The following is a 24,627-nucleotide window of genomic DNA, read 5'->3' as shown; positions in this document are numbered from 1 at the left end:
TGCGGTATACAAAACAGGGGACTACAGTTGAGATTCGTCGTCAGAGATACCAATCTTTCTACGAGGTTAGAAACAGCGTATAAATATCGAGCGACCAAAAGCTGCACTGGCACGCGCATGAATAGTGCACCATGGACAGCCACATCTGGATCTTATCATTGCCAGGGATCGCGGTTGCTTGGGATTGACCACTAGGCTACATTGTAACAAGCCAAGAAGGCACAATGTTGGTCAACCAGTAGCGAATCGGACGTGCACGTCTGGCGCTCTGCCAAAAAAATTGCTATCCTGAGTCTTCTAAGAATGATCTCTCGTAGGACAATAAACACTGCACACGCAGTAACATTGACTGCCTGATATTCTATAAGCAAATTGCACACTTTGAAAGGGTTGGCATAGAAAATTATCTATTATAAGGCTTTGGAGAGTTATTGCGAAGCTGGAGAAGGGAAGGGTGGGGGCTGTGCGCTTGGGCAGCTGGCAGGTTCGATGCAAACCCGGAGAACCCGTTGAAAACGCTAGACCCACATGATTTAAAAGCAGTAATTACGGTCGCTTTGGCTCACAAAGCCCACTTCTATTTAGATGCCCTTAGATAACACAAACCAAAGCCAAGGGTGGTAGTATTTCTCATCATCCATAGGATCCAGGATCATTGGCAGATATTTCATGTGCCATTCTTCATGAAGAGTATCACCAAAGTACTCTGGATCCACTCTCACTCGTCGTGCCTTACAATATTCCCAGTACGCAGGATACCACCCAGCCTGACCCCAGTCAATGATCGCTGCTACTTGTGGATTCGACCCAAGCGATAGAAGGATGTCGGGTAGAAAAAAATCGCTATGAGTGAAAACGATAGGCACTTCGCTGTCGATCTCAATTCCGCAAGCATCTTGAAACAGTTGAATGGCGTTCACACCTTGAAATGGACCTGCGAGTTCTGGGTGGGAATCGAGGAATGCCTCACTCAGTGGTTGCTTACCGAAACTGCCTGTGGAGTAGATTTCAGATTAAGGTTGCTTATGTATTATATCCGAGGGAATGCACGTACCGATATAACAGTCTTGCTTGTCCTGCGTTAAGGCCCTCCATGTTTTCACAATATATTTAAGTTGTTCGCAGACGGCCCGTCTCTTAGCGTCATCCATGCCACTCCATCTCTCTTGCAAAGTCTCGCCCTCAATCAAGGACATGTAGATAAAGACCTGTCCTTCATCCTCAGTCCAGCCAAAAATCTCAGGAGTAGATACCTGTCCTTGTAGTTGCTCGCGTATTCTCGTTTGAGTTTGAGCCTCGGTCACGGTCACGTCGGCTCCGTACTGAACCACCAGTCCAAGAGATGGTATCTTGACAAGAGGGGGGCCGTTGAAATTTGTGGCGTAAAGATTGCCAGAATTTTTGTTGATAGCTCTTATTTCAACTGGCGTAGGGAGTGCAGAGACTCGTCTCTCTCTGAGAAAGCTAGACTCGGGAAAAATATTCGTTACGACGGGTGAATGGGGTTCTAACCCAGTGCTTGATTTCGAAGTATCAGTGGTCGAGATGGGACATTGAGGAGCGTGACAGTCAAGTTGGGAAAAGAATAGTCGTGACGGGCAGCGATTTGAGAAATGGGTTCACTCGATGGCTGCGAGACGATGCTAGACGCCCTCAACATTACTATCGCACCAGTTATGTTCTCGCACTAATCTGCGTACACTCTTTGCCCTCATGTGCACAACGTCCCCGCATGTGTTCCGTCAAAACCAGGGAGTTGTCATCGCTTCGTATCACCCTGCTTATACCAGCTGCGATGACCCACCCCAGGTTTCCATCGACGATGTTGTCATCCACATACAACATATTGGTCAGTTGGTTGGCCACCGTCAGGTTGGGCTGGGATCCGTTTTTGATAGTATGGTGGCGGGAGTCCGGGCGCTAGAGGATGCCAGTCGGTATTCCGATCTCATTCAGAAATTGTTAGATCGGTGGCTATCGGTGGAGGATGTAGCCGGTGTATTATGATGTAATGTGTTGCGCGTCATGCATGCCGCAGAGGATGTGGATGCTTCGATGGGGATGAAGAGCCTCCGGAGGATAAGGTGAAGCCTTTTTTCACGTAGAGACAATTCTTCAAATCCAGTCATGCTTTAATGAAGTACGAAGCTCCAGCTCCTTCTTTTAATTGGTGCCCTCAGGGTGTCATTATTCAAGAGCACTTGAGAGTTTTCCATTCAACTATTGTGGAGATCACTTCACTCGTCTGCAGAGGTTATATTCCCGCGCAAGGTGACATTACAATCCGGCAGCCAATTTGTTGCATTTAATGAAAAACATTTAGCCACGATAGATCGAACTTATTAGATTAGACCATATATGACAGGCTTAATTAATATGAATTCAGTCAACGATTCATTTGCACGGCAAGTGTTACCTCCGACAGGCACAGTATGCCTGGAAGATTCAAAGTCAAACATCCATGCACATCTACCATTTTGACTTGCGTTCACTCATGGCTCTGCTTGGATTTGGATGACAACTCCAATTGTTGACACATGGTGATGCGATCTGCAGATCCGATATACAAAAGTTGTAGACAGCTCAGGGTCGGTTAAGTTGTTCGCGCCGATAAAATAAAAGGAACCCAAAACTAAGCGGACAGTTAGTACGATTCTCGAATAGAATAGGGAAATGTCACTGACCTGGCCAAAAGCTGGAAGAAAAGGGCGGCCCAGAACCACGCATTGGCTACTTTGTCCGTTGACGAGCCCACATCCGGAGAGATGCCTGCCGGACCGACATTGTTTGGAGCAAATCCACGGGCACAAATGGTAGCGATAGACCCAAGAATCTGGGCGACTAGTAGGACGAAGCAGACATGGACTCTGGTTAGGGTCTGCAAAAGGATCATTCCCAGGCCGACTTGTTGAATCTCATCAAGGAACCCCAGCCAGAGCCAGACACAGCGAGAGGCGAGAGCCCCGGAGGTCAGACTGCTTGTCCACGGGAGGTAGAATCCGATGTTAGAGGTTCCCCACCAAGTTTGCGCCCAGCGCGGTGCGCCAACACTTAGTCCGAAAACGGGTAAGATCCAGCTATGCTCTTTGGATAGGAATCGGAAAATGAGTAGCGCAACTATCCAAAGAATGACAAAGAAGAATACCACTAAAAGTACCACCTCCCATGTCTTGGCATGTTTAGATGACCACAAGAAAGACCAGTTCCGGCCAAACGCCGCAGCGAGGAACCAGTTCTGGATAATGACCATGAAGAAGAACCAGAGAACAATACGCCGGCGGAAGAGTGACGTGTCAAAAAATAGGACCTTTCCAGGAGATTGACGATAGTATTTCGGCAGGCCAAGAGCAAGTACAACGCCAATGACAAGACATACTGCGGCGATAGGGATCACCACAGCAGTGAGTTTCCATGTATTTAAAGTAGCCGTAGAAACGCCCCCAATCTCTACCGCAGTGACCCTGGAGCTCCAGTACCACAGTGCAACTGTGTAAATCTGTTGGATTCCCTGGATAAGACTTGCGCGGAACATCCAGTCTTTCACGGGAACTGCACCCTGGTCGCCAAAGTTCAGCGCAAAGAACAGAGATCCACTGGAAGAGGCAGCCGCATAGACGCCTGCGGCAACATTCTGTGCCCATGCTCGACCGAGACTAGTGATCCCGAAGGGTGAAACGCCGATGACCATAAATGCTAGGGAGTATAACAGCCATGGGAGACTGAGGACAATCACCGATGGGAAGCGGTAGAAGAGAGTCCACCAAGCGATAGTGGAGACGCAATAGATGGTCGCAATAATGTAGAGCTTAACAGCAGTCTCGCCTACCTGACCAACGAGAAGAGTTACCTGTGCCGAGTTTGTCGCGATGATCTGGCCAAGACCCAAGAACAGAGCGTAGACAGGCCAATTTCCAACACGGCGTCTCATAAACCTCTGGATGGCAATCGGTCTCTTGTATCCCAGCCGAGAGAGCCATTCATCAATTTCACCAAGATCATTAGTTTCCAGCTCTCCAGGAGCCTGAGAAACGCGAGTATACGCCGCGTTATCGAGGGCATCCTCCGAAGCAGCTTCATCCAGTGCACGTTCTTTAGGCTGAACTTTCAACTGCGCGTCATTGTACATGTTGAAGAATTTCCGCTCGCTCTTCATCAAGTACGTCTCAATACAGTAGTCCGTGATAGAATTTTTCGTATTCAGCTTGGTCAGAAGCGTTTCGAAGTGCCGCGTGAAGTGACCCATTCTGTCAGTAAAGGTTGGATCGACCTTCTGCAGCTCGAAGACAGATTGATCGTGATCGCCGATGACAGACGGCAACGAAAGAACAGACACATTGCGGATGTGAGAGAGAGGAGCTCTCACTGGAGAAGACTCCCGCGAGACAAAACTTGACGAGTCCGGGGTAGATATCTCGGACCAGCGTGGAGAGTGGCAGCTGTTGTTTCGATAAGAACCAACTTCGTGAGACCCAAGAGCCCGGTTAACGGCTGCCACCGCATCTTCGGGGGAAATGTAGTCCTCCTGTGGCGTGTCGGTGCCTTCGTCTTCAGCGTCCGTGGTATCACTTTCAGCTCTCTGGTCGGAAATTTGACTCTCGCGCAATGACTTCTTGACAAGGCGCTTCCTGCCCTGGCCAGGGCCATCTCGCCGTCCAAGCGAGAGTTTGCGACCCAGAATGCTGCTCCTGTTACTTTCAGTGCCCCTAAGGTGGTCAGCTGCCTGTAGTTCTTGGAGAGATGGGTGAGCGAGTTGTGATGTTCTCACTGGTGGCGAGTCCAAGCCCTCTGCCAGGGACATATCGAATCTTGGAAGGGCCACCGTTGAGAAATGCTCGTCCCGCATCTCTGAGTATATTTGTGACCGTGCGGGGCCCGCCGTGGTAGTTCGGTTCTTCGCATGATGGATGTGGATTGCTGTCCGTTGCAAGACTTCGAGTTTATGGGTCCATTCAAGGACGGGGAATCGCTGCTTGGCAGAGTTTGCCCGCATTTTCCTTCGCGTCTCTTCTGACGAGTCAAGGGCAGACTTGATTGCCGTTCTCAATTGATGCAAGAGATGACGCGCTGAGTCGGATTCCACAGTATACCACCAACCAGGCATCTGGCCTAGACCCCCAATGCGAGAGCCGATCCCAAGAGCACCCTTCCGTCCAAATTCAACGGCAATCAGTCCGAATGGTTCGTCCCGAGAGGGGATCAAGGCAAAGTCAGCACCAGAAAATACATAGGGAGGCAGGACAGTAAACTCTGGCTTCGAGAAAATACGACCTGGAAACATTTCCATGATGCGCTCCAGCTTGACAGCAGCGAGCCTGCCATATAGGTCGACGATAGGGCCGACACAGATCAATTGAACCTGCGGTCTCGCAAACAATACCGCCGGTATGACATCTGCAATCAAGTCAACGCCCTTCTGCTTTGACCATCGTCCGACGAATACCAACAGATCAGCATTGCGATCCTCGCTCAGACCAGCCCACTTCTGTGCCTTCAACTTCTCGCTTATTCGTTCATCGCAGGACTGAATAGGAACTTCCCCGTCGGAGCTATCCTCCAACGTGCCTGTGTCGGAGGGGTCTGGGTTTGGGAGACTGCCAATCTTATCAAGACTCCAGAAAATTGGATAGCGAGCCCATGACCGCTTGCTATACTTCTGCGACACACCAACTGCACCGAAGCCACGTTGATGATATCGCAAATAGCTAGCACCGGTGTGAAGTAAATTGAACACATTCCCGAATTGGCAGTATTTGGTTGCAGTTTCAAGTGGTATATTGAACACAGAACAAACTTCTTTCTTTTCTTGCAATGTTCGCAGCGCCCAAAGGCCTTGGAACTCTGCGTTATGCAATGAAAGACAAACGGGTATCGTGCGAGTCGGCAACAGATAAAGCGGTGCCAGGCACCCATGGAAGTCGTTGATATGGTACAGGTCAATCGCCGGTGATCGCTTTATCGTTTCTGCGATACACTGATTCCACGCTGAATAGTAAACTGCACTGTCAAGATCGTCCATACGGGGAGGATAGGGCTCTGCTTTAGTCTGCTGACGAAAGACGGGAGCGTCAAGCAAAACATATGTAATGTTTTCGACTACGTGATACTGTACTTTCACCAAATATGGGTTATCTAGTATCGTAATCACATAAGGCTCAGCAGGCGTGTCTTGGGGATACTCGATATCACTGACGCATGGAACCACCCAGATAAGATTCTGATGCTTCAAGTTCTGGGACATGAGCTGGGCCATCACACCGAGACCCCCAATCTTAACCTTCAGCCCCCAGTCTTGGATGTCGTATTCCATTGTTGAGATCAATACTGTGCGTCGTTGGTTGGAGGCGCCCGCGGCAGCAATGTCTGTCGACACGGCCGTTTCTGGCATTATTTTCGGCGATCCATCGTCCCCGGCGATCTTGTCTTTAACCCTCCGCCAAAACAGGACTTGTAGCCTACCTTCTTTGACCACGTTACCATCTTTATTGAACTTGACACGGTAAAAGGTTCGGATAAAGATGAGAACACCAGATAAGCCCATCAGGACCGGAAGAACCCACAAGAGAATGAAGAGCACAAGCTGGACCCATCCTGATCCAACTGGAATTAACTGGTATCGCAAGTTGCCATCGTTGAGGGAGATGGTCCAGCCAAGATATGGGAATGGGGGTAAAGTTGTGATATTGATGACGTTGGACGAAAGATACGACGGAGGAAGCTTCTGGACCACAGAGGAGCTATCGACATCGCCATAAACCTCTGTGGTATCCGGCGTGCCTACCTTGTCGGTTCCCCAAACATTCAGCTGTCCAACAGCCGGCCATTCATAGACAAAATCGTACCTCCAACTTGATGTCTCGGAGTCGTACCTCATCCTGTTATCCAGTCCTGCATCGTAGCCATACTGGTTGTATGGACCGTTCCACCACAGATGAGGGAATCTCCGAGTTGCGTCATCATCCCAGTCATAATCACCTTCCTGTATATAATCGCTGCTCCCCGTGAGCCTCGAAAAGTACTGGACACGAATGTGAGTTCCCTTCCACTTTTGATTGTCCGTGCCTGTCCAAGACGGGATATTAATTGTAGTGTTTCCACCCAAATAAGCCTTCCAATCCGACCATGTCCGACCAAAATCGGTTGAGTAGCGGAATCGATCTGCGCCGGCCGCGTTATGCTGGATGTAGAATTTATCGGCGGATTTGTGCACCAGAGTGGAAGAGTAATTCGAAAGCGGAGACATCAGAGGATTGCTCAAAGGGCCAACTCGAAGCAAAAATTTGTCGATTGAGTTGGTGTGTGCCCCAGAGGCGGAAACGTTGTTAACCGTCAGCTGGTGGATTCCGTGGTGGGCATTGCTCAACTTAGCAGACCACGTCCATACGGTCGGAACCTCACCGACAAACGAATCACGGCTCGTTCTGGCAGAGACATTGGTGCACTTCACACTGGAAGTATCAAGAGATGCAGCGATGCCCTTTTCTGTCGTTGAATTCAGGATAATCGCGTTGGTAATGCTGTCACAATTCATCTCTTTTGAATATCCTAGCTGAATTGGAATAGTTTCACCCACATCTTGTGGAGAAATGAACCGAGCGTCGTGTCCGGGAAGAAATTCAGTAACAGTAGGACTTGGCTCAACAAAACTGTCGGCCTCCACATATGCCCGATATTCCCATGGCAGCAACTTCATGCGAGGGACACATCCGTAGCCATCTTCATCTTGGCTATTAGGTCCGTCACGCAAAGTGAGCTCCTCATAAGGATAGAAAAGATTCTTCAGCTTGGTCTTTGACTTGAATGGAGCCAACAGTGCCGTATTTTTGTTACTGCAGTTGCCGCCATAAGTGTCTGTTGCGTTTCCATTTTGATACACCAGCCACAGAGTTCCATTGCCATTGGATGTTTCCGATGCTTCTTTCTGGACTTCAGGAAAATAGCTTCGTAGCACCGACCATAGGCCGGTGACTGTGGGAGTAGTAGAGGATCCAGGAAGGAATATCTCTCTAGTGAGCTGGGAGAGTGTCTCAAGATACAAGCCATCATTGGCAACTGGGTATTGCGTTCGAATTTCGAACATCCTCTTCATGATGTTGCGAATTGGGTGAGCCGGGTTTCGCTGATCATACGTGACGGTGATATCGTTGCATCCATGGAGACCTTTTTCAATGGGAAAGTCGTAGAATTTTGAGGTATTCAAATTGAAACAGCCCTGCGTCCACCATGCGGTTTGGTACGTCATGGGCTGTCGGCCGAACATATAATTAGATGCAGTGGCATCAAACACATACATCGCCTGCTCTTCTCCCCATAGGACGAGTGGGATTCCGGGGAGCTCCAGCGTGATGATATACAGACCGAGAAGGAATTTTTCCGTACCGTTTTTGACTGCCGGCCAGCGGAAATTGTCTTGGTTCGAGACGCCATACATATGCCTTGGATCTAGTTCCCCATTGAAGGCATTAAGAAAGTCGTTCGTCCGAAGCATCTCATTCCAGGCCTCAATGAAATCAGTGGGCAAGTCGAAATCAGCAACCAGATTACCATCCATCCCCAAAAATCGGGTCATTGAACGATAGATGGTATAGTGAAATGCGGAGGCATCCAATGCTTGCAACCCATCGGCTCTCAAGAAGTGCGAGTCCGAATTGTTGGTTAGCTTAGCGCCAGCGCCTGCGTCCTTCGGGCGCTGATCTGGTTGACGCCCGCGGCCGAGGTACAAACTGCCGAATGTGTCTCCAGACGTGATTTCACCGGGAAGGAAGAAATTGTTCTTGCCGAACCGTTTCGCACATTCGCGGTAAAAAGCGGTCATCTCGCTCAAGGGTTCGAGGGTTGACTGAACGGCCTTGTCAAAACGGAACCCGTCGATATCCAAACTAGCAATCTGAAAGCATGAATGCCTGGTGATGACGTCTCGGACCGGCTTGTGCCATTCGCGCAGGCGATCCTGCACGGAGGCAAATTTAGTAAGTTGACGCTGCCAGTCTGGGAAGTTGCCGAACGCTTCAAGGTCTCCATATTGGTCAAAGTCGCTATCATAGCAACCCTTGAGGTCTTCAACTCCACCGGAAAGTAACGGGTATCCCGTCTCATTCCAAAATTTTGGGTAGTTGCAAGTTTCGTTGTATTCATTCCCAACTCCGAAATCGGCATACTTTCTATCTGTGACCCATTCAACTTCGTATTCATGGGCCCGGAAGTCGGCTGAGTCGTTCAGATGACCTTTGAATCCGACCAGGTTACTCATCCTGATTTTTTTTTTTCATAAGCCCAGGGATACCAACAATAGTAGCAGCAGCACCGACTTACGTTGACAATGTGTTATCTACTAGCACGTACATATCCCGGTCGTGGATCTCGGTAATAGTTCGTCTCCAGTCCTTAATCGTGCCGAAATGCATGTCGAGGAGGGTGGTATCGACGGGGGAGTAGCCATCGTAGGCCCAAGGGAGATTCATCAAGTACGTGCCGGCGAAATAAATAGCCTAAATGGATCAGCTATGTAGTTCATCCAAAGTCAGCCTAGCTCACCTTGAAGCCCATGCCCTGGATGTAATCCAACGTGTCAAGTAAGCCGTCTAGATCGCCACCATGACGCATCTGGTTCGAGTTCAAAACATGCTCAAAGGAAGTCCCGTTGATGTCATCATTTGTCGGGTCCCCGTTGGATATGCGATCCAGAAATATGGTATAGATAGGGAATCGCCAGTTGTCTGGTGACGGATGATACTCATGGTCTGGCCATGCTCCCCAATAATCGATTGGACCTTCGGCGGATTTATTCTCGTTAAGATTGTATTCAGCGAGCGACTCAGTGTATGGCCAGCATAACGCATGGACGCTCAGAAACGACAGTATGAGAAATGCTGAGCGTTGCATTTCTGTCGATATATCAGGCCGAAACGCTAGGCACCGGAATTTGCTCGATCCAACCCTTTCGGAAATGCAAAGAAAACAATTCCTCTATGCGTTGAGCAAACAGGAGCTGTAGTTGAAGAAGAGCAAACGAACGAGCTTCAAAAGACATCAAGGATTTTACAACACAGGATGTGAGACTCTTATCAGCCAGACAGGCGTATGGATCGCTGTACTTTCACTACTACCGACCCACTCTGGGCCCAGACATCACTGTATCAATCCACCCACAGGCAGGGGTTTTCCCGCGGTGGGGTGGCGGTGTTCCTCAGTGGTTCGGATTAACAATACGTGTCTCCAATCCTTTTAGTTCGGTGTGTGTCTCAGACAGACCCAACAGAGTCCTCAACGCTGCCAGGTGATCGGGTGCAGCCGAGAGTGTAAGCCTCAAATTCGTTTGCCATGATAAGCAAACATGCAAATCGAAGTCGATCCCTGTTTGATTACATTGTTCTGTGTTTGTGTGTATGAGATCCTATCAACCAACTCCCAACACATATCAACATAAGGGAACTGCCACGGTGCTATGTAGATGAGTGGAGGTTTTCTCTCTGCTTGCAGTACAGGTATGCGAAATATCTATTTTTAACAGACTTATCTTATCTCTGGTATCTTTCGGAAGCTTGACCGATTGAAACCCGCTAGCTCTTTTTAGGGGACTGATACAGACACCCCCTGCCTGAATTTACTCACCGCCTTTCTCGCCGCTTTCGTGCCGCCGCACTATGTTCTCTAGCAGCATCAACCGTCAAGTAACTTAACTTAGTTGCTACATGTACATGTACACAGGCAAACAGATATTAATTCCCTTGAACAAGCAAATTAAAATTGCTCCGAAGTCTAGAAAACTTGCTAATAGTTTGTTTTTATAGGAACAGCGTCGAGTGATTTTTGCCGGTCAATGCTTAGCGTTTGATTTGATACGGTTGGTGGCTTTCGCCCAGGGTGACAATCTGTGCATTGCTGACCAGGCACTGATATCGTGGTTGCGGCTTTCCCGGACTTGTATTGCCAGAAGTCCTGCCATCCTGTCTATGTCCCAATAGAACTCGTTTTTAGCTTATTGTATTTAATGGCTTTTTGTTACGAAAAATGCATTTAAAACGAATACATATAGGTAGGGTGGCGGCTCGCTTGTAGTGGTGGCTTCGCATGTGGATTATAGTCACGCAGCAAATGTTTTAACACCCTTGTTCAGACCGCTTTTGAGACCGCCTATTGTAAACCGAAGAGCAAGTTAATGATATCTTACTTTTTAAACATTCTTGTTTCAGTAGGAGTTTTTCATAGAAGGTATGATTCAATTCAATACACAAAGACCAAGTGTTTCGTTAAGAAACAAGTTAAAGGGTGTTGAAAAAATCCAAATTTTGACCGGCAGAATCTAAAAGATCAGAGGGGTGTTAAAACATTTGCTGCGTCACTGTACGTTACAAATACTATTGAAGAAAAACCTTGTGTTTTATTTAACGTTTAACGTATTCGGCATGCGAGCTGGCCGGGTAAGCGAGCTGGCCACCCACCCAAAAACACCTCATGTAATTAGACCGTCTTTATTCAACCACCCACCATGCCACCAATTCGCTCTCAAAGCTCTCAAAAACGTACTGAGCAAGAGGGTAGGATCTTGTTAGCTATTGAAGCCATTCAGAAACAAGAAATTAGCTCTTTACGCAAGGCTGCAGAGCTTTTTGATGTCCCCCGCTCTACGCTCTCGGCGCGTCTTAGTGGTATCACCTACCGCGCCGAAACACGCGCTAACAGCCATAAATTGACTGTTTTCGAGGAGGAATCGCTATATAATTGGATCATCTCACTAGATGATCGTGGAGCTGCTCCTCGGCCGAGTACTGTACGAGAGGTAGCGAATTTACTACTGGAAGCGCGTGGATCTACTCCACCCATTACGGTCGGCGAAAAACGGGTCAAAAACTTCGTCAATCGATATCCTGAGCTCTCTACTCGATTCTCTAGGGCTTACGACTACCGGCGAGCTCAATGCGAAGACGAAAAGGCGATTTCAACGTGGTTTAACTTCGTGAGGTCTACGATCGAGAAGTACGGTATTCTAGACGATGATATCTACAATTTCGATGAAACCGGCTTCGCCCTCGGTCTTACAGCTACCGCAAAGGTTGTGACGAGAAGAACCTACGGTCGGAGAGCTGTTTTACAACCTGGAAACCGCGAATGGGTGACTGCAATTGAAGCTATAAGCGCGGCAGGGTGGGCGCTACCGCCATGCGTTATCTTTAAGGGCAAGGTCTTTATGGAGGCCTGGTTTAAGGATACCAACTTGCCGTGGGATTGGCGCTTCGAAGTCAGCAAGAATGGATGGACAACCGATGAAATAGGCCTCGCATGGCTTCAAAAGCACTTTATTCCATTGACTACTAGCCGGACGAAGGGAAGGTATCGTCTCCTAGTCCTCGACGGCCACGGCAGCCATCTTACGCCTAAGTTCGACGATATCTGCTCAAAAAATAGGATTATACCGATCTGTATGCCGGCGCATTCATCTCATATCTTACAGCCTCTCGATATCGGCTGTTTTGGGGTGTTAAAGCGGGCATACGGGAAGCTAGTTGAGTCGCAGGTAAAGCTTGGTGTCTGTCGAATCGATAAAAACGACTTTCTTACGGCTTATCCTGCTGCTCGAAATGAAGCATTTAAGCAAGACACTATTCTGAATAGCTTCGCAGCTGCTGGTATCGCCCCTTTTAACCCGGATCGCGTGGTTTCGAAGCTTTCTATACGCCTACATACCCCACCTCCTCCGAGCCGTGGAAGCGATTCGAGCCTCAATTTTACCCCGAAAACTCCGTATACAGCGAAGGATGTACGGCGACAAGCATCATCTATTAAGAAAATGCTACAAGACAACCCATCGCGGGTAGAGGCAGCCTTTGAGCAGATCGTAAAAGGCTGCCATTTAGCTATCCATGGCGCTACTATTATGCGTCAGGAAAATAGCGAATTACGGGCTGCCAATGCGAAGACTACCCGAAAGAAGCAGCGTACAAGGAAGCGAATAGCTCACGAAGGTGGCATGACTGTTTTGGAGGCTTTATCGATGGTTTCAGGACAAGAAATAGCTGATGAAGCAGGATCAGCTAGAGAAGGAGGGTCTTCGCCAACACCTACTCAGCCTCCTCAGAGAGCAAGGCAGCGGTGTAGCCTTTGTAAAAATGTAGGACATAAAAGAAATAGGTGCCCAGAGAGGTCTGAATAGCTTCAGTTTCAATTATAAGATGTTGTGGTGCTGAAATGTACAATTTAATGCTAGTAATAATTGGTGGGTGGCCAGCTCGCTTACCTGGCCAGCTCGCATGCCGAATACGTTATCTACAATATAATAATCCATAACGTACCTTGGCGATTCGTAATTATATGGCGAATCATATTGACCACCCGTACGTCCACTTTTAATAACACAAAGAATACAATCTTGTGTTTTTCTTATCTGCATAAGTGTATCAGGATCATAATTATTACAAGAATTATCAAATGGTGGCATATATATATGAATTTGTCTGTTCTACCTATAAAATCAGTTAGTGCTGATTTATCTTGAAATAATATTTTACATGTGCAACCATCTGGTAATGTTACAGTACATTTGTAACTACTTAAACTATTTAGATAAGTTATCCAAATTTGTATTTGTATACCTAATTCAATATAAACAAGAAATTGACGAGATAACCATGAAGCATGTTGTAACATTTCTCGTGGGGTTTCTGTAGCCGCATATTTGCTACTTCTGTTGTTCAAGGAGTAACAGGATTTCTCATTTAATGTATTTGAACTGACATCAACAGGATACTCAATTACTCTTAATGCAGTATTATGATTAACTAATGTAATACTAGTTGGATTGAATTTAAAAATATTTAATCTAGAATAAGTTGGTTCTACTCATTGGTTAAACCCACTTAAATGTGAAACAGTATTATCACGGAAACAATCCAAAAATAATTTTACCTCCTCATCTATAATATTTACTACTAAGTTTCTTGCATAAGTAGTAGAATTATTAATCTCTTGACATAAATACAATCTATAATCGTTAGGAGTATCGGTCAAATACACTGCATTTGGGCCGACCATGCGCCGCCAATGATAGGCGGCCCGCCTAATCCACGGGCCGTGTCGAAATCTACTATTGATTATAAATGGTTTTACGGGGCACTCTGCCATCTGAACTCGTAATATTGAGCTCTGTATCTCTTGATAGTCGTGTACAAACGGAATGCAGATGTGAAATCCTTTGTATGCCAAATTGTTGGACCACGTAGTAATTCCTGACCTGATAGTTGATATACAATTGCTGGGAGGAAAGGCAACATCGGCTGAAACACAGAGTCCCTAGTCCGGCTTCCCGAGCAAGATAATGTGCGACTTACTAGCACGGAACACCGAAAAAGGAAACAGTCACCAAGTGCCTTGATCCAGACCGCTAAGCGGGGAGGGCGAGGAGCTAGGCAAAGAATAAGACTGCTTCGACTGAGGCATGTCTTCGGTGTTCCTAGATGGGGAGGGCTGAGGAGAGCAAGTGCGTCCTGTTTCAGAGGTAGATTCCTCAGACTGCTCCGAAGGTGACGAAACCAGGCCATTGTGTAGAGCATTATACTCTCAACGTGGAAGACCACGTGTCCTCCGCATGGACGGATTAGGTTTAGATGCCATGCTACTGTTTCCTGGCGTCAGTATATCAAAAGGGTATCGACGGTGATGCATAACATACCTTGAGCTACCTGGGCTAGGGTTAGAAATTGTAGGGGACTTGAGGATAGGATGATGGTTGACAGGCCCAGTCCTGATCGCGCTTTATATGCCCTTCCTGACGTGAAAAGTTGATAGATCCCTTTTCTGTTTTCTGCAGCGCGATATTGACGATTCTGAACGTAAACAAATGCAGCCAGGGTCATTGAAGGCTCGGGATCGTGAAGCAAACGCGTTTTTACGTGCCATTTCGTTGTGCACGAAGTGTGAAATGGATTGGAATGGAATCAGGGAACTGAGAAGATCTATTCAATTAATTTCCTGAGATGATTCGCAATTAGGTTGACAGATATATATAATCTTCACGGATATTCGTGGCCGGTTTCAAGTTCCTATGGACAGACCCATATGAATGAGTATCATGTCTCAAAATGATCCCTACGGCACATCAAGCTGGTCAACCCTACATAAGCAGGTTGTACCTTTCAGCATATATTCGCAACGGAGATTCATAGTCCAGCGTTGCTGGTAACGCGATGGCATTGTGAAATCGACCACTACGCGCATTTCAGTAATACGATAACCGCTGTACCGGACAAAATATTGACGCGGAGAAATCTCACATTGTACGTAATATGAATGCGAACATGAATAACGCGTTTATTTGCGCAGTAAAAAGAATTCATATATTCGCATTCCTTTATTCTTTTCGGAGCCCTAAGCGTCTCAAGATGCTCCCCCTTTCCACGGTTGATAGCCTATAACAGCTCCCTAGATACAAAAGTCTGTTCTCCAGGAGAAACGGAGACAGAAGCAGGCAGAGATGAAACACGAGAGAATCTCAGCTATCAAATCAGGGACTGATGGCAAAACTCAGATAGTCCCAGCAGCATAAAGCAACGCGTAACACATAAGGGTTGAACCTTCCTTTTGACCCTAGAGGAGCACTCATGCATTTGAACGGTCCACTAATGGTATCCGACCCCAGTATCAGCATCTCTCACCATCAATGACCGGAATCGAAAGACTTCCTAGATCATTGCTGCCTTTGCCTCTCGAGAGCTCATCCTTATAAACAGCTGCCGTGCTCTATCACCCCAGAAGTACAATGGAATTGTCAAAACCATGGGTAGGCTGACCACCATAAATATTATCATATACACCTGGATCCAGCCCTTCAACTGGACCCAATCTACCGCAACGTAGAGGAAGACAAAGGCAATGGCATTCTTCGCCACGTTGACAATGACAAGAACTTCGGATGCAAAGGCGGGATAACAGTCGACAAGGTAGGTCACTGTCACATTTGGCGCGTATACGGCGCCAAAAGCCACTGAACGCCAGGCGGTGTCCGCCGATTCATCGTCAAAGCCAGGGTCGACAGGAGTAAGGCAAAGAGAGAAGAGGTGTAAAGAAGTGGAAGAACTCACCCATGCCGAATCCGACTGCGATGAATGCCCAGTGTAGTCTCCCGTCACAGGTGAATGCCACTACAATGCAGCCAATAGGCCCAATGAATGAACCGGCCCCATGGATACTAGCCGTAGCTCTGGTACAAATACACCGCGGTTTCGCTTGATCATCCGGGCCGTAATTAAGTCGCAGACGTACCCACCGCCGAAGGTAGCGAGAGTGAAGCCGATGATGGCGGAGACTTGCATTAGGCCCACGCTGCTTACTGGAAATAGGCAAGGAGGCGCCATGAGAAGTGATGGGAAGGCTAATGCCATATGTTTGCAAGCCAACCTTCCCGCGATACAATATCGTGGGGCTCACAAAAAGAAACCACTAGCGAGGCGAGGGCGCTGGCATAGACAAACACTGTCCAGAGAACAACCAAGAATGGTAGGAAAACAAAGGGTACGGAAAAAGCCTTGGCTAGAGATAGGGATTGGTTTGTGTGGAAGAATGATGTGACGACCCGGCGACGTGGAAACTTGACAACAAAGTCTTCTTTTTCACCAACCGACAGGCCCTGAGCATTCTCGACATTGCTTACACTGGGGCCTACCTTGATTGCTTTAGCGTCATCTGGCGGAAATAATGAATAGGTGGCTGGTGACAGGACAGCAAGATGCGGTCGAGTGAAGGAAGGCTCGGGATACAAAAACAACGAGAGCCAGGAAATCAAATCCTGCTAGCGCGGCGCAGAGCCAGACAACGTCCTCCCAGGAACCAAGGCTATACTCGACCACAAAGCCGGCCATGAGTGGCCCCACTGCGGAACCGGCACTTGCAAGCACCACGTAACTGCTCAAAATAAAAAACGGTATAAGCTGTAGGAGTGTCATTTGGAGATGTGCTCTGAGGAGCGAGGTGGTGCTAGCCTGTGTCGGCTCTGGCGAGAGGAGGACAGCTGCGGCTGCTTTCCCGAGAGCAAGAATGGTTTGAGCGGGATCTTGAGCTTGGTCTTTTCCCCAGGGCGTTGATCAGGACAACGGTAGGCCGTGTCTGGGGTTCCATGAAAGTGACCTTCTTTGCAACTTGGATGTCTGCCTCCTCGACTGAGAATATCGAGGGAGGTGAAGTAGATCGAGATCTGGTGGTTGACTTGGGCTTCGGCGAGACATATACCGATGGCTGCAAGAATATACTGGACGCCAGTTGTGGAGGAGAGTCTGGCGATGGTAGCTCAAGCACCAACTGCTCCTTCGGGTCAAACACATAGGCGTTGTCGTCAAAGGCAGCGTTGCTCGTCCTCTTGATAGTATCCGTAGACACAGGGCGTGGCCGTTTGATTGTTGGTGGCGCCAGCAAATGTTCTTCGCGATCCGAATCAGGGTCCATGTGAGAGGCATCGTCGGCACTCAGGCCTGAATCGAAGATGGCAGCTCGTTGGGATTCAACCGGAGAGCCCATCGGCGAGGAAAGTAGATCCTGGGCTCCGGTATCAGACTCGGACACAGCTTCTTCGTCCGATTCATATCGTTCTTGGAGACTATGCCGGCTCAAGCGGTGTAGATCCAGCGGGGTAGAATCGTACATGGTTCCAGCAGTCGACAGGGCCGATGATAGTATAGAAGAAAGGAATAGTTGTCACCGGTATCAAGCTGTCAAACCGTGGACGGATCCAAAGAAGAAGAGGGAAATAGAGAACAGGAGATACCAGCCCTGAACAAGAATGCCAGCAACGAGAGGGTGAATGGAAACCAGTCCAAGGAGAGATGACAGCGCCCTGATATCCCACGGGAACAAAGCTGCAAAGGAGATCCAAAAATTAACTCCTTCACACACGCGGAGAAGAAGACTCCTTTAAGGAGAGTGAGACCAGGGAGCTATGGACAGGGATGCATTATTCGACTAAAAAAAGCTGGTGAAGAAAAGAAAGGAGGGAAAAGGCTTCGAGGGGCGGTTCTTGCGATCTAGTGTTCCGAAATCGAAGGATCAAATCCTGCTCTGCTGGTTAAAGTTTCACTGTAAATAGGTCCGGGCTCCGTGCTGTCGATATCTCTACTGAGTCATCTCAAAAATCCTTGGCTTTCCCGAAACGGCAGGTACAATCCATACATCTTCAGTGGATCTGCCTTCCATAACCTCACCATCACCAGAGACTGCCTTCCACACCAAGATGTGAATTAACTGGTTGAAGTAAAATAAAGAAAAATACCAGACCCGTTCGAAAGTATCTTCCCTCTCCACTTTTTCGGGTCCCTCTCAAAGTATATAACTACCACGTGGTAGACTGGGAGTTGGGGTTACCCCGAAAACCTTAACCTTACAAGATGACAAGTATCCGCCGGATCTCAGAGACCCTAATTCATGTAAAGTCAGATAAGGAGTGCATCAAACAACGGAGTGACGAGCTTGGATAGGACGGGGCACTTTTTGTCTCGGAACAACTGGCCATAACCCCTATCTATATTAACGAACAACGCATGATTCCGCTTCCGAAGAGACCGTCGCCTCTCTCACAGAAGAGCAGCATAACAAACGGAGCAGTCAGGACCAAATGTAGACAATTATTATCGATCTGATACTAACGATAGTGATCGTATAAATTCCGAGACCCTCATCAATCACAAAGCCTTTGTTAGACCCTGAATCTTTGCAAGACTGTAGTTGTGTAGGGTTGAAGCCGATTGACTCAATATAACTAGGCTAGGAACTGTTTATAAAAGCGTAGAGAATATAACAAGTGAAATAAGCGGAACAGCAATAGGTAGAAGTAGCGGGCAAGGTGGTGGCAGAACAGAGCGTGGAGGGAGAAGGCTATATAAGATGGCCATATAGTATTCAACGCGTCTGACCCGTTACAGGTCACTCAATAACGCTATTACCAGTCATGGCATCCTTTGCACAAGTCTCCAGCAAGATTGGCAGTTACGTTCCCGTATGATTGGAAGTCGCTTTTCCTCTTTTCCGTCTTACCTCGCCTGTAACCTGTGATCACCCAAGGTAAGTGGAATTGAGTCGTGCCGACCGGCGAAGCGGTGCAGAGGCGGACAGGTCTCGCGGTAGATGAGCCCCTGCTAGTCTGGCCGAGCGACGGGGTCCACCATCGGGAGACGAGTCACTTGCTGTGAGGACGGAATGTGTCTCGGCATCTGACAAGGGGATTCGTAAGGGGCGAATCAAGGCATCTAGGGCTCCTTCGTTTCGACTGCAGTCATCCGTATCCTGGTCGTCGCAGAAACAAGGTCATCCACACTTACCACACACAGCATGACGTGCCAGATCCTGTATCTCGCCTTTCTAACCACTCTTCCGCGCAGGATAGATGAGAGAGCGCTCGGCACTGATGGCAACGCAAGATCACGCACTCATTGGCATGGTCTTCATCCTCGGTCAGGCAGAACACACAGTGGATGCTGTCGACCTCTTCACTCGGGGTGAGACTCTGGAGCGTCAATTCTTGGAAACCCGCCCGGATATTAGCGACGGACGCCAGAATAGCGGGTTGGGCCGGGGAAACGCGCCATGAAACACTGTTCGTCCGCAGCATTGCCGAAGTCACAAATGGATTGAATGGCTGCACTGGCTCGGGGTTGGTTGACAACCGTAACGGCGGGTCTTGTCTGAGCCTGTGAGGAGGTGACCGGCCAGTGTTGTCTGATGCAGGGCGTCGCCTTGAGGCTTACGATGTCTGACATCGGCCCCGATGTACAATGACTGATGGAGAAGCCATTCTGGAGCCATGTAGTACTCGCGCCTGGTTGCGGACGGCGGCTTCATACCACTGCTGGCCAACTTGGTCAGCCTGCCGTTGCCGGTGCTATCTCGCGCAGAGGAAGTCTCTGGCGACATCACAGAGCTTGGACTGCAACGTTGACAAGTCAAACGGCTCTCTGGCGAGAGTGGTCAACTTTTGATAGCCGATCTTGGTGTCTTCAACTTTGATCGAGTTTTTGCACGGCTCGCCTTTTTTCGTCGTCCCGCAACAAGAGCCAGGACCGCCATTGGGGCTGACCTCTATCTCACAAACGAGAAACGGATTCCAAGGCAGCATGGTAGTTATTGAGGTGGTCGTCAAAGGCAGAAAATGCTTCGGATTGTGTTGGTGTTGGGCAATCCACTGCGGCGTTCCCTCGCCAGCTTTATATGCCATCGCGTGGCTCCTTACCTACATGGCTGCGTGGCTGGCATGGAACACTTCCTTGAAACAGTCGGTACGTGGAAGAATGCATTCACACGCAGTATGCGCCATATACAGCCGATCAGTGGCCTGCATGAAGGGATATCATTCCAGACCACTGCTGCAATCAGCTGCACATTTGACTATCCATCGCGGGGACCATACATTGGCGAACAGATTGGCTACTGCGGTAGGCAGCGAAGTCGACAAATGCTGCATTAGATTCTGGGTTGCCTATGAATTTCGAAGTGCGTGATAGGTTGTGATTTGTTCTTATGGCGCTAGGTGCAAGATGTGGATACGTAGAGATAGATTCGGTTCCCAGGCCATCGACACACTACCAGGAACAGTTTTGGCGTTCCCAGGAGCTAGACCCCACAGATTCTCCAACTCCGCCTGAGCATTGTTGTCAAGGCTTTGTGATTGCTACGCACCTCTCAGCGGACTGACAGACTACACTCCTAGCTGACCACGGAATTTGGCTGAGGTGAGTATATAAAGGCCTCCCATATCCTACTTTCACAACTCTCACCTCACCCCCATCTACATTTCGTTAGCTCAATCCGCTGTCCCATCATGGTCTGTTCAATTCATTCTTGCTGATTTTACCGATGAGCTAATACATTACAGCGAAACCTCACAGAGCTGCCCAACGAGCTTTTGCTGTGGATTGTGTCGTATTTGGACGGTAGTGCATTATTTGCCCTCGCAAAATCATGCAAAGACCTTGATTTTAAACTGCAGCCCAGCATCTGGAAATACAACATCAAATTTCAGAACAGCAATCTGTTGCACCTGGCCGTCAAATACGACAACGTTGGTCTTGCGGAGGCTTTGCTCCAGCACAACGCCAACGTCAATGCATTTTACCGAGGCAAAACTTCTTTAATGAGGGCGCTCAAATACTCTTCCGCTGCTGTGCGGGATCTCTTGCTAAGTCGTGGAGACCTAGACATCAGCATTCAAAATCAAGCGCGGGAGAGCGCCTTGTGGTATGCTATCCACTACGGAACCTTTTCCGCCGTCAAAAGTGTCTTAAATCAACCCAACGTCCAGGTGGACATCAAGCACAAACACGGCCGAACGGCGCTCCACCTAGCAGCCTTCGCAGGCCGAATAGGGCTCGTGCATCTGCTACTTTCTAGAGGCAGTGACCCTGATCTACAGGATGATTCGGGCCACTCGCCATGGGACTGGGCATGTCGCTTCAATAGACCCGTGATGGAAATGATTTTTTCAAACGATCCGATGGCCAAGGTGTTTCTTGGTACCAAATCATCACAAGAGGCTGAGCTACCTCTTCACCAAGCAGTGGCCTATGGGTCTGTAGATGTAGTCAAACAGCTTCTCGGACAAAAGGGCCTGAGTTTGGACATCCAGAACCGGAATGGTTATACGCCGCTCCACCTCGCCATTCGAAACAAGCGCCTGGAAATGGTCAATTTGCTCCTAAGTCACCCCCGTGCCAACGTAAACTGCAAAGACCAAGATGGCAATACGCCACTTTGGCTGTCTACTTACTCGTCATGCGACGAGATAACCGAAAGGCTGTTGGCCGAGAAAGACATCAACGTCAATTTTGTTGGAGGCCGCGGGAGATTCGAGACGCTGTCTACATCTCTCCACCACGCCGTGGCCAGGTTGGATACCGTGCTCCTACGACGGCTGCTTGCGGTGCCAGGGATCAGTCTGAATATCTGTGTTGGAGGCCACTCTCCAATCTCCGTGGCTGCATATCACGGTCGCGTGAACACGGTTGCTTGTCTACTGAGTATGGAGGGTGTGGAGATCAATGGAAGGGTTGTAATAGATCCGCCTATTTGTCGAGCGGTTGCACATGGCCATCTCGATGTGGTAAGACTCTTAGTGCAGCAAGGCGCACGTCTGAATATCAATGAAAGTACGATCGCAACTCACGACACTGCTCTCTGCATTGCCGCCAGTGGTGGTGACTTGGAGATGGTCCAAGCACTACTAAGCCATGATCGGATTGATGTCAACATCAGGAATCGATGGTCTGAGGATCCATTGATGTTGGCGGTCAAGGGTGGGCATTCCTCGATTGTTGATGCACTTGTGGTCAATCCCAGACTGGAAATCTTCAGTTTGAAGAGATCGCTGGATCTAGCAAGAAACGATTGCATCCAGAGGGCCATTCGAAGCAGAATGGAAGATGCCAACACTCCGCAAAGATTGCTGAAGCGGTCTCCGGGGAAAAGGTTTGGTGGTCTGGAAGAGCTGGCGACATCTACTTCGGGTAGCTGTCGTGATACAATACGGGACGGCCGAGTTAATCGACACTTTCTCCGCTAGCTACACTGCCCACATTGTCACTGGATCCATAGTTTTTTGTTTATAATATATTGGGGTAATAAAAGCGATACTAGAACATGCGGGATTATTCGCAGAACATTCCACGAAGGCTATGCTATTCCAGATGTAAGCCACTTTCCATGCGGTAATTCTTTCTCAATTACAATGTCGTCATATTATTGCCAATTTGGAAAATTAAGATCTAGGACATTCATGAATATGCAACCCTTCACCCTTCTCTTGCGTTGTCCAAGAACCCTGGTACATGTAGATTGAGTCCGACAATTCGACCTACTGGAAAGGCAAACTTGGGATCGTCGCGTTCGAGGTTTGCTAGCACATTCAAAATAGGTTGAAAGGGCTCGGTCGCCAAGATATGTCTTGTTTCTGCTTCCTGTTGCGAGGGAGAGAGCTGCGGCAGTCAGCAAGAGCATTGAAAGCTGAGCCGCTTTACTTACCAGTGGAGGGACATGATCAGAAGCCTCCTGCGAATTCTCTTTTTCAGAAACGATTGGCAATGCAGTGGGCTGTTGTTCTCCTTCTTTTTCCTGGTCTGGCGTACTGTTAGGGGCATCCATCTTGATCGCAGGGGAAAGTCGAGTATCTGGGCAATAGTATGTCCACTAATTCTTGGAGGTTTTTATAGACTAGAAGACATTGGTGGCTAGGTACTCAGTCTCATTTTCACCATGAGAGTCAATCAGCGTAGTCAGCTTTTCAATCTCAGCACTCTGTTTGCAGTCTGTTTAATGTGGTGTTGATGATTAATCTCGCGATGTTGATGGTTGGTGAATGTGCCTCATATTAGTGGCTTCTGGTGATGAACGGATATATATTCAATCACAACGCATTTCAACATTCGTTTGAGAGCTCAGAAATCCCAAACGTAAATAGAGTAAAATCTAGAGGACAGAAAAAGAAAATCGAAAAAAGGATATGTATCTCAACCATGATCACAGGTTCAAAAGTTGACTCCCGTCAGCAAGGACGGCCAAGCTTCAACGGGTTGATGGTTGAGTACACGCGCCCGCGCGATCGCGGCCAGACGCTTTCCGCAGCCTAAACGGAGAGAACCACACACGGCTCAGACAATCAACACCCGAGCAAGGTCAGAAAATTTCCATGATTGTTAGATGAAAATGTGAGCGCTCTTGGTAGAATCAAAGAATGAACAGCATCCATTGCCTCAATATTAAGACCGTAGATTCAACAGTGAGCCAACGTTTCTTAACCGACTCACTTTGACTCATTCTCAACATGACCCTAGCATTTTTACTCGGTGGGCATCTAACATGACACCAAAAATTTCGCTGCTAATAGTTGCGGTAGAACGAAGGCATGAATTGCAACAGACCTCACTTAGGATAGCGTCGTGTCCTTGAACGTTTGCTCTATAAGAGAGCACGTACGCGACGGGAGCCGAGAAACCTATAAATTCGCCCTCCCCTCCCAGCAATTTGTTCTACAACACTGTCACTTGCTGCGCAAAGTCGAGCAGGCCTTCGGTTCGAGGCACCTGATAAGTTCTTCCCTTTCACCTACTGGATTTCCAATGTACTGACATCTATACTGTAATTACGTTGTGGACTGACAAGCTAGAAAGTGCTTGTGAGAATGAGATTCCCACCAGGTCCACTATGCCACCCATGCCAGCCGGTCGAGAAGCAGATCGGGGTTAGCTGGTCAAAGTATCTATGCGAACATCTGTCCACCATAGCAACCGACCACTGTCCCGTCCCTGAATATATCGATCCAAAATAAAGACTTCCATACAGGTATGTACAGTGACGCAGCAAATGTTTTAACACCCTTGGACAGACCGCTTTTGAGACCGCCTATTGTAAAACAAAGAGCAAGTTAATGTTAACTGACAAACTAAAGGAGCGGTCAAATACCGCTATGGCCTTTTGGGATAGGCTTGTTCATCGTTCACCCAATTTCCCCTAGTATTTGTATGGTATTCGGGCTAAATTCGGATACGGTGTCATAACACGCCAGAGCACGGACAGTAGACTCCAGAGATCGCTGAACCGATCTACACACCTTCAATCAATCATCAGATTCTATTGGACATGTGCAGTACTAGCCAGTACATTAATTCC

General features: G+C 48.2%; 4 protein-coding genes across 4 annotated transcripts; all 4 read right to left on the bottom strand.

Moving 5' to 3' along the window:
- Window positions 1–581: 581 nt before the first annotated feature.
- Window positions 582–1,845, bottom strand: N7446_012422 (aminoglycoside phosphotransferase family protein; the record flags this gene model as incomplete). The annotated part of the gene is made up of 3 exons (XM_058521164.1): window positions 582–994; window positions 1,055–1,423; window positions 1,701–1,845. 3 exons carry the CDS (start codon window positions 1,843–1,845, stop codon window positions 582–584), a joined length of 927 nt encoding a protein of 308 aa, XP_058366530.1.
- A 559-nt stretch (window positions 1,846–2,404) lies between these two features.
- Window positions 2,405–10,011, bottom strand: N7446_012421 (uncharacterized protein). The gene is made up of 4 exons (XM_058521163.1): window positions 9,532–10,011; window positions 9,310–9,485; window positions 2,685–9,248; window positions 2,405–2,632 (listed from the first exon to the last, which is right to left on the bottom strand). The coding sequence occupies exons 1-4, from the start codon at window positions 9,877–9,879 to the stop codon at window positions 2,584–2,586; spliced, it is 7,137 nt and encodes a 2,378-aa protein (XP_058366529.1). The 5' UTR covers window positions 9,880–10,011; the 3' UTR covers window positions 2,405–2,583.
- Window positions 10,012–15,671: 5,660 nt separating this feature from the next.
- Window positions 15,672–16,301, bottom strand: N7446_012420 (MFS transporter; the record flags this gene model as incomplete). Its single annotated transcript, XM_058521162.1, has 2 exons — window positions 15,672–16,130; window positions 16,179–16,301. 2 exons carry the CDS (start codon window positions 16,299–16,301, stop codon window positions 15,672–15,674), a joined length of 582 nt encoding a protein of 193 aa, XP_058366528.1.
- Window positions 16,302–16,962: 661 nt separating this feature from the next.
- On the bottom strand, window positions 16,963–17,625 carry N7446_012419 (uncharacterized protein; the record flags this gene model as incomplete). The annotated part of the gene is made up of 1 exon (XM_058521161.1): window positions 16,963–17,625. The coding sequence occupies one exon, from the start codon at window positions 17,623–17,625 to the stop codon at window positions 16,963–16,965; it is 663 nt and encodes a 220-aa protein (XP_058366527.1).
- Between the last annotated feature and the right edge of the window lie 7,002 nt (window positions 17,626–24,627).

This window comes from Penicillium canescens, assembly GCF_028828765.1.
Source record: "Penicillium canescens strain IBT 15451 chromosome Unknown utg000010l_segment0_segment0, whole genome shotgun sequence".
NCBI lineage: Eukaryota > Fungi > Ascomycota > Eurotiomycetes > Eurotiales > Aspergillaceae > Penicillium > Penicillium canescens.
The sequence above is the reverse complement of the archived record's forward strand: the minus strand, read 5'-3'. Positions and strand labels throughout refer to the sequence as shown.

What these genes read in the sequence shown, in the direction of transcription:
- N7446_012421 (XM_058521163.1), bottom strand. Translation starts at nt 9,879, where the DNA reads ATGCAACGCTCAGCATTTCTCATACTGTCGTTTCTGAGCGTCCATGCG. An exon ending in TCCAGGGCATGGGCTTCAAG is followed by an intron (nt 9,486 to 9,531) that starts GTGAGCTAGGCT and finishes TGATCCATTTAG; the next exon opens with GCTATTTATTTCGCCGGCAC. An exon ending in TTCTTCCAGCTTTTGGCCAG is followed by an intron (nt 2,633 to 2,684) that starts GTCAGTGACATT and finishes CTGTCCGCTTAG; the next exon opens with TTTTGGGTTCCTTTTATTTT.